The 14,340-nt window shown below is 52.2% G+C and overlaps 7 protein-coding genes across 7 annotated transcripts in view; 3 read left to right on the forward strand and 4 right to left on the reverse strand.

The window, feature by feature from the left end:
* Nucleotides 1-240, forward strand: part of ASPZODRAFT_134284 (hypothetical protein) — an 860-nt gene extending 620 nt beyond the window's left edge. The window contains exon 2 of the mRNA XM_022723487.1: nt 147-240. Coding sequence (XP_022579391.1) covers nt 147-183 — 37 coding nt within the window. The 3' untranslated portion in view covers nt 184-240. The remainder of the gene's footprint in view (nt 1-146) is intronic.
* ASPZODRAFT_134286 (hypothetical protein) lies at nt 53-1,495 on the forward strand. Its single transcript, XM_022723488.1, has 4 exons — nt 53-431; nt 512-787; nt 849-1,115; nt 1,183-1,495. The coding sequence occupies exons 1-4, from the start codon at nt 291-293 to the stop codon at nt 1,219-1,221; spliced, it is 723 nt and encodes a 240-aa protein (XP_022579392.1). The 5' UTR covers nt 53-290; the 3' UTR covers nt 1,222-1,495.
* Nucleotides 1,496-1,592: 97 nt separating this feature from the next.
* ASPZODRAFT_134288 (hypothetical protein) lies at nt 1,593-3,238 on the reverse strand. The gene is made up of 5 exons (XM_022723489.1): nt 3,127-3,238; nt 2,951-2,994; nt 2,365-2,435; nt 2,136-2,310; nt 1,593-2,080 (listed from the first exon to the last, which is right to left on the reverse strand). The coding sequence occupies exons 1-5, from the start codon at nt 3,208-3,210 to the stop codon at nt 1,642-1,644; spliced, it is 813 nt and encodes a 270-aa protein (XP_022579393.1). The 5' UTR covers nt 3,211-3,238; the 3' UTR covers nt 1,593-1,641.
* A 526-nt stretch (nt 3,239-3,764) lies between these two features.
* Nucleotides 3,765-4,715, reverse strand: ASPZODRAFT_134290 (hypothetical protein). Its single transcript, XM_022723490.1, has 4 exons — nt 4,578-4,715; nt 4,111-4,515; nt 3,950-4,051; nt 3,765-3,892 (listed from the first exon to the last, which is right to left on the reverse strand). The coding sequence occupies exons 1-4, from the start codon at nt 4,605-4,607 to the stop codon at nt 3,869-3,871; spliced, it is 561 nt and encodes a 186-aa protein (XP_022579394.1). The 5' UTR covers nt 4,608-4,715; the 3' UTR covers nt 3,765-3,868.
* Nucleotides 4,716-4,825: 110 nt separating this feature from the next.
* ASPZODRAFT_134292 (hypothetical protein) lies at nt 4,826-7,235 on the forward strand. Its single transcript, XM_022723491.1, has one exon. The coding sequence runs from the start codon at nt 4,857-4,859 to the stop codon at nt 6,957-6,959; it is 2,103 nt and encodes a 700-aa protein (XP_022579395.1). The 5' UTR covers nt 4,826-4,856; the 3' UTR covers nt 6,960-7,235.
* A 321-nt stretch (nt 7,236-7,556) lies between these two features.
* Nucleotides 7,557-10,403, reverse strand: ASPZODRAFT_17799 (hypothetical protein; the record flags this gene model as incomplete). Its single annotated transcript, XM_022727090.1, has 4 exons — nt 7,557-9,190; nt 9,263-9,465; nt 9,594-9,877; nt 10,041-10,403. 4 exons carry the CDS (start codon nt 10,401-10,403, stop codon nt 7,557-7,559), a joined length of 2,484 nt encoding a protein of 827 aa, XP_022579396.1.
* Nucleotides 10,404-11,747: 1,344 nt separating this feature from the next.
* The window catches only part of ASPZODRAFT_144217 (hypothetical protein), a gene marked incomplete at both ends in the record, with an annotated part of 6,500 nt that continues 3,907 nt past the window's right edge, over nt 11,748-14,340 (reverse strand). The window contains one exon of the mRNA XM_022724992.1: nt 11,748-14,330. Within this exon, the coding sequence (XP_022579397.1) occupies nt 11,748-14,330 (2,583 nt within the window). The remainder of the gene's footprint in view (nt 14,331-14,340) is intronic.

Raw genomic sequence — 14,340 nt, forward strand, 5'->3', positions numbered from 1 at the left:
CCCCCCCCGGCGATAAACAAACACGCCCCCTTTCACTCCCTCGCCCCAACCCCACAGTTTGTTTTGCTGGATGTTCGTGCCGAGCTCGATTCCCAGCCGCCCTTGACCTTTGACCTTGTTGCAAGCTCTCTTCTGACACCTCGTAGCGCGATTGACCGCTCCATTGCACGCCGAACTGCCTAACACTCGTCCGACCGCCTCCGTTCGACCCGCTCGAGACCGACGACGACGAATACGACGACACCGACGTTGATACCGAATTTCTCTCCTGCTTGTCGCCTGCCGCCGCCATGTCTGTCAAGTTCCAGCAAGAGACCGTCCAGCAGGTGGTCAACCAGGCCCCGGAGTCTCTGCGGGCGGAAACCAAGGAGCTGGTGCATAACATCGGCGAGCGGTTGACTGGAGGAAGCACGGCCAATGGCTATCTTACGGTATGTGACTCTGGGATAGTAACGGTGGTGGTGGTGGTGGTGGTGATATCGAAGGAAGAGCGCCCGCTCACGCTTTCTAGCTGTATCTCCGCCAGCTGCAGTCGAACCCGATGCGCACCAAGATGGTGACCTCCGGTGTGCTGTCGGGTCTGCAAGAGTTCCTCGCCTCGTGGATCGCGCACGATGTCGGCAAGCATGGCCACTACTTCAGCTCGCGCATCCCCAAAATGATGCTCTACGGCACCTTCATTAGCGCCCCGCTGGGCCATCTGCTCATCGGCATCCTCCAGAAGCTGTTTGCCGGCCGCACCAGCTTGAAGGCCAAGGTCTTGCAGATTCTCTTCAGCAATTTGATTGTATGTTTTCCTTCCTCAGGGCTCAAGGAAACGGCTCTTCGAATACTAATAAGCATTGTAGATCTCGCCCATCCAGAACGTCGTCTACCTGTCCTGCATGGCCGTGATCGCCGGTGCCCGCACCTTCCACCAGGTGCGCGCCACCATCCGCGCGGGCTTCATGCCCGTCATGAAGGTCAGCTGGATCACCTCGCCGCTTGCGCTGGCCTTTGCGCAAAAGTTCCTGCCGGAGCACGCCTGGGTCCCCTTCTTCAACATCATCGGTTTCATCATCGGAACCTACGTCAACACTCACACTAAGAAGAAGCGCCTTGAAGCGCTACGCAAGGTGAGCCCGTCCAATTGACTTCCCTAAAAGAGAAAAAAAAAGAATGACCACTAATCTTTTCTTATAGCACTACGATCAGCGCCGTGGCCCCGGAGGCGAATATTAGATGAGGGACTTCCCTTGATTTCTGGTCAGCGCGTGTCATCCACCACTTTTGACAACACCGGCCCCGTGGATGACAAGACAAGAAAAACAATCCAGAATCCCTCCTGATTCCAGAATCTAGATAATATACCAGAGCTTCTGTGTGAAGTACAAATGGTTATCGCAAATTTCCTCTGTCATTTCCTTTGTCCCCCTTGTCCCCCGCATGTGATTTTATCTCTTCCCCCCGGTTCCCTGTTCTGCTTCGAGACGAGTAACATATGCCGCTTTTTTTTATGATGAATGTCCTACCCTACCGATTGGTTATGGTTGAAATAAATACAATTATACATAGTACGGTTTTGGTCTGCATGTATTCTACATCCTACTCATCCTGGTAGTAAGGTAAGTATTGTGTAGTGGATGCTTTGTACTGGCTAATTTATTCGACATCCATGGCCTCGGTGCCAGGCTTGCCTCGCCTGTCCTGCACCCAGCTAACAAACTCATCCAGCGCTCCGGGCCACGCCCCGTCGGGACTCCACCAACTAAAGCTCTCGTCGGCGCGTGTCTTGCGCAGAAATACCTCGACCTGTTCCCACAGATCCTTGTTAACGGGCCGCTTGCCCTTCTCATCCAGATACGTGATCCACCAGTCCAGCCAGGGAGTTGTCGGCGTGTTCCACTGCACGCCCCCGTTTTCCGGTGTGAAAAATAGCTGCCACTGCTCTGCTGCGATATCGAACTGAAGATTGCGCTGCCCTTGCATCCGACACAGAGGAAATGCAAACCGGTACACGCGGCGGAAGACCTCTGGCTCTGCAGGAATGCGAAGGCGGAGACTCTCAGCGTGCGAGACCATCTTGGGTACAGAGTCACATCTAGGCAGTCAGTCAGTATATAGGTAGATGTATGTATAGAATCAATTTAGCATACCCCACGGATCTCCATCCATTGACGAAACCCTCCCGGGTGAATTCGCCCATGGATGGCGAGTTAAGTAGTTCCGCAATGCCCAGACATGCTACTTCGTCTAGCCGTACCTGGATATCTCCAAGAAACCTGATGGCCCCTTCGATTCCAATACCGTCCGGGTTGTCTTCTGGTGAGTCTGAATCATAATGAGAACCACAGAGCAAAGACACAGACGGACTCTCATTCGTACCTCTGTATTCATCGAAGATCTTCCCGATAGCTGCCGTCACCCCCGAAGATCCTTGCGGGCTCTGGAAATATCTAAAAACCAACAATTAGTATATGTACAGTTAGGAAATACAATCAGTACAGCACAAAACATGGCGCCATTTCGCGCCCAGTAAGTCATCTGCAAAGTCACTTTCCAAAATACAGCTGTCCCTCATGATGGTATCCGGACAGTGGATAGGTATATAAGAGGTCACGGCACTTTAGGAACTATTTTTCTTATTTTAAAACCCCTCGCCATCCTTCAAAAGCCACTGCTACGTCGCCCGCATCAGGTAGCATGTTGAAAGAGGCAGAGCTCATTTGTGCCTATAAATAGGTGATGCCCATCTTGGAGACCCTGAGACGTCTGGGAAGCTTTCAAGCCGTGGAACCTATATAGAGTACCAGGATTTCCACTATAGTGGCAGATATAGGTGTGATTCAGAGGCTGTGGTGTTTGCTTGTAGTAAAAACCAATGGGTACTTGCTCTGGAGAAATCCCCCCAGGAGAAAGGGGGAAAAATGACAACAGAATATGAATGCCTTTGATAAATAATATTACTTACGCATCGATGGCTTCCTCAACATTCCAATTATGCGCTCGTAGGAACTAGATAGAGCCCAAATCATCAGCACACAACACCATATATAGATTCGTGTGAAATGACGCTCCACTCTGAATCCAGACAGTGTGTACAGAGCGCAACACGCCCTATAGGCATCAAATCTGATCTCTAAGTACCTTGGAGGCTGCTGCATCCTTCGCCTGAGTGAAGTTGACAAACTGGGTGATGTACTGCTTCTGGGCGGCAGTGTATGGTGGCATAATGGCGGGGGGTGAGCTTCAGCCCCTCAGTTGCTTGGCGGAGGGTGTATGTATACAAGGAAAAAGGCGATAAAGGAATGGATCCAGAGGTAAGAAAAAGCCGATTGATCCCTCTGCGTGCAAAGGAGGGAGATGCCTGGGTCTCTCAGATGGCTGCTGGACAGAGCAGCGAGGAGAGCAAGAGGAGAGCAAGAGCCTTCTCTGAGAGAAGTTGTCTCGTTTCCGCAACAGCTTCAAAGGTCATTCTTTCTGCCGCGGCGAATGGAAGGAGATGGAGCCAAAAAGGGTTTAGCTGACTTTTTATCCCACGTGCTGATAACAAATCGGCACTTTGCCACTTTAGGAAATGACAGGTATTGGCCCTGGAGGGGTGAGTTTTGGAGGTATTTTCTGATATGCTGTAGATTGAATCAGAATATTCCATGAGACATACGATAGTCATGAAAATATGTCTATATGCCTGCCTATATCTACTACTGGCTCTATGAGGCTTAATACCAGTTACAAGATACGCTTTAACTACGTGAAGGAGGAATTATCACAGCTGGGTGTAATGCGAGGTCTGAACAGTGGATTTATATGATTGTGCAAACTCCTTAACTCCATGTACATATGGTTATTAAACTCCATGAACACTTTTCTGCTTCTGACTCTTGACCTAGGTTGTGAACAGAGTGTCTTCCTGTGAAAAGTTAGCTGGCTGTCCTGGACACTCGTCCGTTATTAGGGATTCACGTACAGATCTCAAGAATTCTCCTATATCGGCTTGTCTCGCAACGACAATGTCAGTTGGACTCAATTGCTTGAGTTGATTAGACGCTCTGGTGCTGACACCGAAACCCTGTAAAATGGAGTCAGTGCTTCGATCTCGCCAAAGTAGCAGGTCCACAGCATTCTTACCAAGGGTGTATCATTCATGTCATACATAATCACTCCCTGATGTTCCGGGCAATCCTCGCTCCACCGTCCGACGTGCGCCTTGACGACGTTCCCACCGTACATAAAGCTCATCTCACCCTTGGGAAGGATCCACACCTTATACCTCGCGTGCGGCGCAATCACATCCAGCGCGGTGATCGCTACTCTGAATTTGCCAGTCTTTGTGAACTTGCCGATGCAAGTGCCGAGGGACAGCAGGTTATCGCGAGGAATTGAGGTGGCCAAGTTCGCGAGCGAGAGACGCATGAAGTACACCCGAGACCCGTGGAGACGGAATACATTCCGGTCGTTGTCATCCCCACCGGACGGGAGAATCAGGTTATTCAAAGACCGGCCGGTATACTGTGCCAGCTTCGAAAACAGAGTCTGCGACGACAATCGGTCAGTGAAACTGGTTTGGTAAACGCCTTGGAAGCACCGGGACTCACCTGCGTCTCTGTCTCTGTCAAAGGCCGCATCTTGACGGTTTCAATGGGCGATACCCTTTCTAGATGAAATCACAAATCTAAGAGCAGTGTGTTCCTTCGAAATAAATCGCAGGACAACCGCTTGTAGCTTGATATTCCTGAAGCTCTGCGGAACAAAAATTCAAGAGAGTGGAGCAGTTAGCGTGAAGTCTTGGCACGCCGAAAAAAAAAAGTCGCTGGATTTGCGGAGAGCACGACAGTCCATTCCCAAGCCAAGGCTACTTTCCTATCCGAATCACAATGGCGTTAGCGCATTCGACCAAGAGGAGACGTTTAAGTCCTCCTGAAGACGAGGCTAAATCATCTTCACGAAAGTCCCGCGAAGCTGCTCTAGGCAAGTTTTACAGCGCCGCGGCAGAATGGGACCTCGAGCAAGACTATGAGCGCCGTCCGAGAAAGGGCAGCAAGAAGGACAAAGAACGCACCAGGCTGCCGATTAAGACGACAGAGGGGCTTGTGGAGAATGTGGTAGATTCGGAAGACTCAGAGGGGGATGCAGACAGCTTTCTGGATACGGACGACGATGAGGCGGGTGAAACCGCCGGGGCGGACGGGACAGATGATTCTGATGAAGAGGAGGAAGAGACACCAAAGATTCCCTTGAAGCTTCAGGTCATACAAGCCAAGGAGGAGATTGCCCGAATTGCGACGTTGGTCAATGAGGATCCTGAGGAGCACATTTCGTCACTGAGGACGTTAGCCGAAATGGTGGACAACGCCGGGCATGTTGCCATTAAGAAACTGGCGCTGGCCGCCCAGGCTGCAATCTACAAGGACATGATTCCGGGGTACCGGATTCGGCCGCTTGGCGAGGACGATCTTTCTTCGAAGATTTCCAAGGAGGTACGCAAACTCCGAAATTTCGAGCAGTCGCTCCTCTCGGGATATCGAAACTACGTGCAGCGCCTTGCCTCTTTCGCGAAGCCGGCCAAGGGCGAGTCGTTGGATGAGGGATTGCGCACAATCGCAATCAACTGTGCCTGTAATCTTCTACTCGGAGTCCCCCATTTCAACTTCCGCAACGAGCTCTTGAAGATCCTCGTGAACCGTCTTGCGCGGAGGAAAGTGGATGGAGACTTTATCAAGTGTCGCGAAACGCTGGAGGAGGTCTTCAACAAAGATAACGATGGCATCGTCTCCCTTGAAGCCGTCCGATTACTTTCAAAAATGATGAAAGCCAGAGATTTTAATGTCCACGACAGTGTCCTGGACACATTTTTGCATCTTCGATTGCTGTCAGAGTTTTCGTCCAAGGCATCGAGAGACCGGGTTGATCGCCGTACCACGGAAGAGGAGGAGGAAGACCAGCCCACGGGGAAGAAGCAGAAGCAGAAGCGAGAGTTCCGGACGAAGAAGGAGCGTAAAATCCTGAAGGAACGCAAGATTGTGGAGAAGGACATGAAGCAGGCAGATGCCTTGGTCTCTCATGAAGAGAGGGAGAAGAACCAAGCCGAGACCCTCAAGCTTGTATTCGCTACGTATTTCCGGATTCTCAAGTTACGCAGTCCGGCGCTCATGGGTCCCGTCCTTGAGGGCCTGGCCAAGTATGCGCACCTGATCAACCAGGATTTCTTTGGTGACTTGCTCGAGGCTCTGAAGGATCTGATCGCCCATGCGGAGGCAGATGAAGGCAACGACGACGAAGGGGATGATGACGATATGATGGGTGACGCTCCCTCCAACTCGACCCGTGATACCAACCGTGAAGCCCTGCTCTGCACAGTCACCGCTTTTGCGCTCTTGGAAGGCCAGGACGCCAGCAAGGCAGCGGCATCACTCCACCTGGATCTGAGCTTCTTTATCAAACACCTGTATCGCTCTTTGTACTCACTCTCGACGAACGCAGACGTCGAGTTCAACCCGAACAAGTCCCTGCGGCTGCCAGATCCGACGTCCGGGGCAGGGGAAGGGGAAGAAGATGGCAGTGCGAACCCCCGCCCTCGGCGGAACAAGGTGAACTTCCAGACACCAACGGTGCTGCTCCTCCGCTGTCTGCAATCGACCTTGCTGTCACGGGCTCACGGCATCCCGCCGCCTGTCCGCCTGGCGGGTTTCACCAAACGGCTCATGACAACCTCGCTGCAGGTGCCGGAGAAGTCGGCTCTAGCCACTCTCTCATTGCTGAACCAGGTCACAAAGCACCACGGCCGGCGCATCTCCCCGCTGTGGCATTCTGAGGACCGCAGAGGCGACGGCGTCTTCAACGCTTACGCTCCAGATGTGGAGAGCACAAACGTCTTCGCGGGCACGGTCTGGGAGGGCGAGCTCCTGCGCCATCATTACTGCCCGCAGGTGAGAGATGCCGCGTTGGATATGGAGAAGATGATTGCTTCCCTAAAATAGCATAGCCTATAGACTGCACTGCACTGAACTTAACTGCATTCCTACATAATCTTCTCATGAATACCACTTATGTTACTCTAAACCCCCCTTTTCCAGAAATCTTACCAAGTCACCAGTACCCAGTAAGATCATCAACCACAGTCAGCCTAGCTGAAGCAAATTCTAGTTCTCGACCTGAAAGAAAGATCCGTGATCCACAATAAAAAGGGTTTGAAAAGCGCCAGCACTTTGGATAAAATCAAAGACCGCAACTCGACTTTCAAAAAGCCCCCCCCCCTCCCTTTTTTAAAAAAAAAAAAACAAATTGAAAGAATGGATTGGGGAAACGTCAAGCAAAAACAAGGGAGTTATGAAAAAGAATACCAGGCCGGAAAGACTGCTCTAGCATGACATAACATGAAAGGCATAATTTCAAACCATTGATAGAGTCATGAAAGCCAGAATCAGTAAGACAGAAAGCCATAGAATGTAGTCATGAAGGATGACCATAACCATAGCCAGAAGAGCAAGCAGTTGGTAAGACCATGATTCGTGTCCGCCGAAGAAAATGCTGGGGTCCTCATTCCAACTCAGATAGCAGTGGTTTCAAGAATGAGTCTATTGCTCGCGGGGATAGGCGTTCTGGTACCAGTTGGCATGGCTCCATTCACCAATAGGAAATGTTTCCCCAGTAGGAAACGCCTGGGGAGGAGGAACCGAACCATTCACACGGTTGCTGTGAGGTCTCGCGGCAGGATCGTATGGACCGCCCCCGTAGTGGAAGGCAGGCATGATCTGAGGAGGCCCTGGGTTTACCGGCGCAGGGGGGCCAAAGACCTGCGGCATGGTCGTATTGTGTTGTCCGTGGCCAACCGAGTTTGGCTGCACAGGGGCCGGAGCCCGATAGTTAATGTCGAGAGACCTATTGCCCCGGGCATTTGCATTGACGGGGTGCTGGTTTACGTTCAGGTTCCCAAAGCGAGGAATAGGCGGCAAATTGGCACGCTGGCGGTTCCGTTCCCGTTCTCGCATCTGCTGCTGCTGCCGGGTCGTACGGAAAGCTGGGTGGACAGAGCTAGGGCTCGTCTCTGCAGCGGCCTGGCGGAGATTCGGTTGTGAGGCATACCGTGCAGGAAGAGGAGGAACAGGAGGGATTGGGTGTGTCAGAGTCTGCAGCCCGGATGCAGAACTAGGTCGAGTAGGGGAATCAGGGACTGCTCCTTTCTCTTTGCCCTCTTTATCTTTGCGGGGAGTCTTGAGCAAACGAGTGAGGCTGGTGCGGTTCTCACGGTGTTCACTTTCTCGGCGTCGCCTTGTGAATCCCCAGTACTTTCTAGCAGGAATCTTGTCCTCCTCACCCTCAGCTCTGTGAATATTATCACCAGGATTAGTACTAGATTCTGGGATTTTCTCCTGAGCTCTGGTGTTCTTATCCTGATTCTCAGACCCAGCCGTCTCTTTAGCTGAGGAAATATCAGTGAGACTCTGCACTGGGGTGAGAGGACCCGCCAGTTGAGGGGTACGGAATCCTGCGGTAGAGGGTAGAAGATGATGCTCATCGTTGCCTAGAAGGAGAGGAATAACACTTCCATTTCTCTCTCCCTCTTTCTCAAAGATTTCACCTTCCTCTGAGATATTAACATGGTCTAATTTTTGCTTTCCTTTGTCCTCTTTGATGGACGCGCCCTCCTTGTTGGTTGTTTTGAGAGTTAAGAGTCTTCGGCCTACCCAGACTCTCTTGCCTCCTTCCTGAGCGGTAGACGGGCAGGGCTGGGACTCCAGGGGCAATTCAGGCCCAGGGACCGCCTGCATTTCCGGAGAAAGCTGGGTCATAGAGATAAGCTCATCCCTTAGTTTTGTCAGCTCCTGCTGAACATGATCCATCAGGCGTTGCTCCATCAAACGGCTGTTTCTGCGGAGGACGTCAAGTTCAGACCGGAGCTGCTGCATCAGATCCCGCAGCTGTCTGGCAGTCTCAGCCTGGCCCGTGGCCCGAAGGTTCAGCGAGCGGCTTGTGTCCTGGAGACCCTCGATGCTACGAAGCATCTGGTCAGAGGTATAGCTAGTCGTGTCACTATAGACCTTTATCATGCGCTCTGTACCAAGATTCATATGATGGTGAAGCGTTTCCATGTGCATCGCCAGGACCTGCTCAAGTGTTGGGGTATTGCGGTACCCTGGGTGCGGTGGAGGAGGAGCAAACCCTCCAAAGGTTGTGAAATCAGTCGAGCCAGGCTGAATGCCAATACCAACTAAGCCAAGGTTAGTTTGATGGTCTGTACCCTCCAAACCTCCTCGGAAAAAAGAAGCATCAGAGCACTTACTCTGGTTGGGAAGAGTTTGCAAACTCGCAGCCTGACCTTCACCATTACGACTACCAGGTACTGCGGACGATGAGGGGCGATTGTTTTCGAAATAACCATTTCCAACGCTCATGGCAGAGCCTCTGGAGGGGCCTGCCTCGCTGTTGTACTCTTCATGCTGGGTTGTGTGATTCTTGACGACTTCACCCCGAGTAAAAGAGATTCTACGACCGAAAAATAAGCTGCTATCAGCAAAACCAAACACCACATGAATATCATGAAACAGGCTTAAGAAGACCCCGGCTTGTGGGCGGGCGGGCAGCAAGCCAGGCTTCTTTGGGCTCAGGCTTACCTCTTGAGCTCGGCTTCGTCGTTGCCGTTGATTTCTCCAGTCAAGGGCACCGAGCGGCGGCTCAAAATGGGGGTGGATGGAGCAGATCTCACTCGGTTGGGCCTGCTCAGGGCCGGAACGTCGACAATGCTGACACAATTCTGATGAGGAGGCGCCGACAAAGGGTGCACTCCTGCCTGCACCGCGGTTGGCATGTACATCCGGACTTCCTGTGGAGAGTCTTGGCCGGCATGGTTCTCAGCAGTGACATTTTTCTCTTCACCGGCGGTTATGATAGGGGCAACCTATTGATTTCTTTTTCAGCAACATTCTTCCAAATTGCCTGTGCTTTCATGGGGTCAGGGGGAGGGGCTGTTTTCTCTCTTTTTCTTCTTTCCCTATGTCTTGCTTTGCGTCGTTTTCCATGTGTTCTATTTGTGTTTTTTTCTCGATAGGGCATCTACTCACTTTGCTGCTCGATTCGCCATGATCTTTTGCGGCCTGGTTTGGGGTCTGCTGGCCCAAAGTCGCATCGGAGGCGACATTATGAGGAAGCTTGGGCATCGGGAGCGCAAGCCCATTCTCATAGTCGAGGAAAGCTGAAGACTTACGAGAGGCCTGGCTCAGGGGTCTATTTGGGGGTCTGAGGGGTATCACTGCGAACAACTCATTGACACGAGACGCAGAGCGACTCGCTGGCAGTCGACGCTCGTTTTCTTTCATCTGAGCAAAAGCGTTGCCGCTGCTGATTGAAGACGCCATGCTGGGGATGCGGACACGAGGGGAGACATTACCAGCTGGATCAACGCCCAAGGTATGAGTGCGATCCATTTCGAGACAGAACGGTGCGTTAAAGAAGGGCAAAAGGAGCTAAAGCCCTTGAGTTCAGCAAGGAAAACCAAGATGCAAGCTGTGAGGGCAGTGTGTGTCAGGGTGACTTTGCTCCTTGGGTTTTCTGTGGACAGTGTGTTGAGAGGAGAAGAGAAAGCCTAGGGAAAGGGAAAGAGAAAGCAGAGAGAAAGCCTTACTGATATCTGGACGCGTCTCTTGTCGTTCCACTTGAGGAGTGGCTCTTGGGTGTTACCTCAAAGGGTTCAAGAGTTGCAGGCGTTCTATTCCCAGTTTATGTTTCTAGAGCTTTGTCGAAGCTTTCAAACATTCAAGGGTTTCTTCTGTTTCACGCTGTGTGTTGCTTGGTCTCTGTGTTGAAGCATTTAGCTGTTAAATCGTTCCAGTGCTTTGATTAGCAGCTCATCAAAGTGAATGTGAGAGTCCCTAGCAACTAGAGTCCTCAGGCAAACATCACCTGTGATTAAACCAGCAGGGGTCAAACTTCTTTTCCTGTTCAAACTTCAGGTCCCCTTTGGGTCTCCTCTCTCAGGAACAGTCTGTCGATCCCCTTTCCTATCAAGATGTTGAAGAACAGAGCAGTTTTCAGATATCAAGCTGCAAAAGGGGCAATCTGGGGGATATAGAATCTGGAAAACACCAACCACATACATGCAACTGCAGAAATCTAACCAACAAGACTCTCCTTTCTTTAAGAATAGGACCCTCTCTATGCTTTATAAGCGGCGCAGAATCGAAACTCACCATGGAAAAGAGAAACCCATAAGACTACATATCTAACGCAGAAGATCGAGCTTCCATAGAAAGGAATGCAGCATGAAGCCAATTCAAGAATTCAAGATATCAAGAAGCACGGCAAAAAAGAACTCATACCTTCATTAATTCTCATCATCATCATTATCATAGCTGACGTCGTTACATTCGAAAGAGAGACGACCAATCGACAACGCATTGGACAGGGAGATGGATTACTATCGAAACAGCAACGCAAACGGACAAAGGGCGAAATAAAACAGCACGATTAAACGCAGAGCGGGGAGGACGTAGAAACACGAAAGATTCCTCGAAAATAATGCACACAGTATCGGTACAGGGGAATCCGGTAAAAAGGTCAAAAACGAGCGAAACATTTGAGACAAGCAAGGTCCAAACAATTATCGGGTATATGCACGCCAAAAGAGGGCAAGCAGGGGAGCAGCGACAAATGCCATCAAGAACAGGTTCCTGACTTTATGTTAGTTCTAGCGATACAAGACATCTTTCTCCTCTTGTCTTGTTCTCGGTCTTGGGAAGGCAAGTCCCAGAAGAGTATCCATAAGACTACCCTCACTGGGATGCTCTTCCACGGCGCCGAAACGGTGCAAAAATGCTGCCAATGAAGCTGACAAAGACCGTGCGCAAAATGGCTTTGAGCCAGCTATCGTGCTTACTACTCAGGGAAACAGCTGTGACTGACCGATTCTGACTCGGAGGACGAGCGTCCCCATCACCATTATTGGCCAATGCCTTATCAGAACTGGGTTCTGATGAAGAGGGAGAAGCATCTTCCACGGTTGGCGCCGGGGGCTGCGGTTCCTGGATCAAATCCTTGGTGACCGGGGTGTGAAAGTCTTCCTCGACGTCGGCGTTTGATTCATATCCACTGGGACCCGGGGCAAGCTGTTCGGTGGACGGTAATTCGAGCTTTCTGAGGAGGGCCTCACCATCGCCGGCGAGTGCTACAAGGGCTGGATCAGCTTCGGGCTCAGGGGTTGGCGGTTCGTGTGCGATGGATGGCTGAAACTGCTTACTTTCTGTTGGTTGGAGTTGAGAGGCGGCAGGACTGGCAGTCTCATCATCGGCGGGAGGCACGTTGGCCTGATCCCGCACGGGTTTGCTGCTATGGTCTTCCGATAAAACGGCCACTCCAGCCATGGCTGCACCAGCGGCAGCGACAGCCGCACTGGCTCCAAGCACTGCGGAGAAACCACTACCCTCTTCACGGGCAGCTTCCTCCTCCGGCACCGAGACGTCTACCTCGGCTGACTCTACAGGAGCAACGGCCTGAGCCTCTTCTTGCGTCTCCTCGGCGTGTACACCATTTGTGAACGTCACAGATTCCACGGGAGTGAGAGGCTCGGCAACGGTAGAGACTTCTTTTTGAGTATCAACAGTCTCAGACTCAGGAAGTGCAGAAGGTTCCTCATCCGCCTTCTCTGGGGGAGGAGTCAGCAAGGTTGCCTCAGCAGAGGTTGAAGGTTCGACTGTGGGCGATTCGGGAATTCGCTCTTCTTGAGCCTCCTTGACAATTGTTTCCTCTGTAGCCACTTCGGCAGGTGCAGATTCTTCTTGTACAGAAGTGTCAGCCGTGGGTTCCTCCTGAACAGTCTCAACCGGTGCTTCCTTCGGAACAAGCGTTTCGATGGCCGATTCTTGGGCATTAGTTGCATCTCCAACCGATTCCATGGCTGCTATAGTAGCAACTGCGGCGACTCCAGCTAAGGCTGCGGCTGTTCCGTTGATGGAAGGCTCTTCGACGGTAGGCTCTTCAGTGACGAGCTCGTCAGCGACAGGCTCCTCGGGCTCTTCGACGGCGGGCTCCTCAACAGCGAGCTCTTCAGTAATAGGCTCCTCAGCGACGGGCTCTTTGACAGCAGGCTCTTCGACAGCAGGCTCCTCAGCAGCGGGCTCTTCAACAGCGGGCACCTCAGCGGCGGGCTCTTCGACAGCAGGCTCTTCAACAGCAGGCTCTTCAGCGGCGGGCTCTTCGACAGCAGGCTCTTCGACAACAGGCTCTTCGACAATAGGCTCCTCAGTGACGGGCTCCTCAGCGACAGATTCTGCAACAGCTTGTTCCTCAACCACAGTAGATTTCTCTACAATAGGCTCTTCTACCACCGGCTCTTCAGTGCTATCGTTCGTGGCGAGCTCGGCGACAGACTCCGCAAGAGTAGGCTCTTCACCAGCAAGAACTTCATGAGAAGCAGCAGACTCCTCAATGACCTGGTCCTCAGTAACAGCAGGCTCTTCACTGGCGATCTCCTTAGTAGCAACCTCGGAAACAGCGGGCGCTTCTTCGACAGGAGTCTCTTCAGCGACAGGTTCTTCGGCAACAGCTTCTGTCACAACAGTCTCCTCGATCACGGGTTCCACCACAGCAGTCTCCTTAATAGCCGGCTCCTCGACAGCAGGGTCAGTAGCCACCGGTGCTTCTTCAACAGTTTCCTCAGTAACTGTGGGCTCCTCAACAATTGGCTCTTTAGCTGCGGCAGTTTCTGTAACCGAATCTTCAGCAACAGCTTCCGCTGCAACGTCAATGGCGAGCTCTTCAGTAGCGGGCTCCTCAGTGACGGCCTTATCAGGAACTTCAGTGGTAGGCTCCTCAGTAGCAGCTTCCATGGCAGGTTTGTCAACAACAGGTTCATCGACGGCAGCTTCAACAATAGATTCCTCAGGGATAGGCTCCTCAGCAGAAGTTTCAACAGCAGGCTCCTCAACTGTAGGCTCATCGCTAGCGGCTTCCGCGGCGGGTACTTCGGTAGCAATTTCTTCAACAGCAGCCTCAGCAGCAGGTCCTTCACCAGCAACCTCAGCAGCGGCCTCTTCGACGGCGATTTCCTTGACGGCAGAAGGCTGTTCAGTTGCAGATTCAGTAACCACCTCAGTGGCAGCTTCGGTAGCAGTTTCTTCATCGACGGATTCCGCGACGGGCTCCTCAGCAGAAACTTCCGCAGCGGGTTCCTCGACGGCAGCCTCAGCAATAACCTCTTCAGCGGCAGGCTCCTCGACAGCAGGCTCCTCAGCGACGGGCTCCTCAGCGACGGGCTCCTCAGCGACGGGCTCTTCAGCAGCGGGCTCTTCGACAGCGGGCTCTTCGACAGCGGGCTCTTCGACAGCGGGCTCTTCAGCAGCGGGCTCTTCAGCAGCGGGCTCTTCAGCA

This window comes from Penicilliopsis zonata, assembly GCF_001890105.1.
Source record: "Penicilliopsis zonata CBS 506.65 unplaced genomic scaffold ASPZOscaffold_12, whole genome shotgun sequence".
NCBI lineage: Eukaryota > Fungi > Ascomycota > Eurotiomycetes > Eurotiales > Aspergillaceae > Penicilliopsis > Penicilliopsis zonata.

What these genes read in the sequence shown, in the direction of transcription:
- ASPZODRAFT_134292 (XM_022723491.1), top strand. Translation starts at nt 4,857, where the DNA reads ATGGCGTTAGCGCATTCGACCAAGAGGAGACGTTTAAGTCCTCCTGAA.
- ASPZODRAFT_134286 (XM_022723488.1), top strand. Translation starts at nt 291, where the DNA reads ATGTCTGTCAAGTTCCAGCAAGAGACCGTCCAGCAGGTGGTCAACCAG. An exon ending in TTCTCTTCAGCAATTTGATT is followed by an intron (nt 788 to 848) that starts GTATGTTTTCCT and finishes TAAGCATTGTAG; the next exon opens with ATCTCGCCCATCCAGAACGT. An exon ending in GCCTTGAAGCGCTACGCAAG is followed by an intron (nt 1,116 to 1,182) that starts GTGAGCCCGTCC and finishes CTTTTCTTATAG; the next exon opens with CACTACGATCAGCGCCGTGG.
- ASPZODRAFT_134290 (XM_022723490.1), bottom strand. Translation starts at nt 4,607, where the DNA reads ATGCGGCCTTTGACAGAGACAGAGACGCAG. An exon ending in TGACAGAGACAGAGACGCAG is followed by an intron (nt 4,516 to 4,577) that starts GTGAGTCCCGGT and finishes TTGTCGTCGCAG; the next exon opens with ACTCTGTTTTCGAAGCTGGC. An exon ending in TAGGAGAATTCTTGAGATCT is followed by an intron (nt 3,893 to 3,949) that starts GTACGTGAATCC and finishes AACTTTTCACAG; the next exon opens with GAAGACACTCTGTTCACAAC.
- ASPZODRAFT_134288 (XM_022723489.1), bottom strand. Translation starts at nt 3,210, where the DNA reads ATGCCACCATACACTGCCGCCCAGAAGCAGTACATCACCCAGTTTGTC. An exon ending in GATCTTCGATGAATACAGAG is followed by an intron (nt 2,311 to 2,364) that starts GTACGAATGAGA and finishes ATTATGATTCAG; the next exon opens with ACTCACCAGAAGACAACCCG. An exon ending in AATGGATGGAGATCCGTGGG is followed by an intron (nt 2,081 to 2,135) that starts GTATGCTAAATT and finishes CTGACTGCCTAG; the next exon opens with ATGTGACTCTGTACCCAAGA.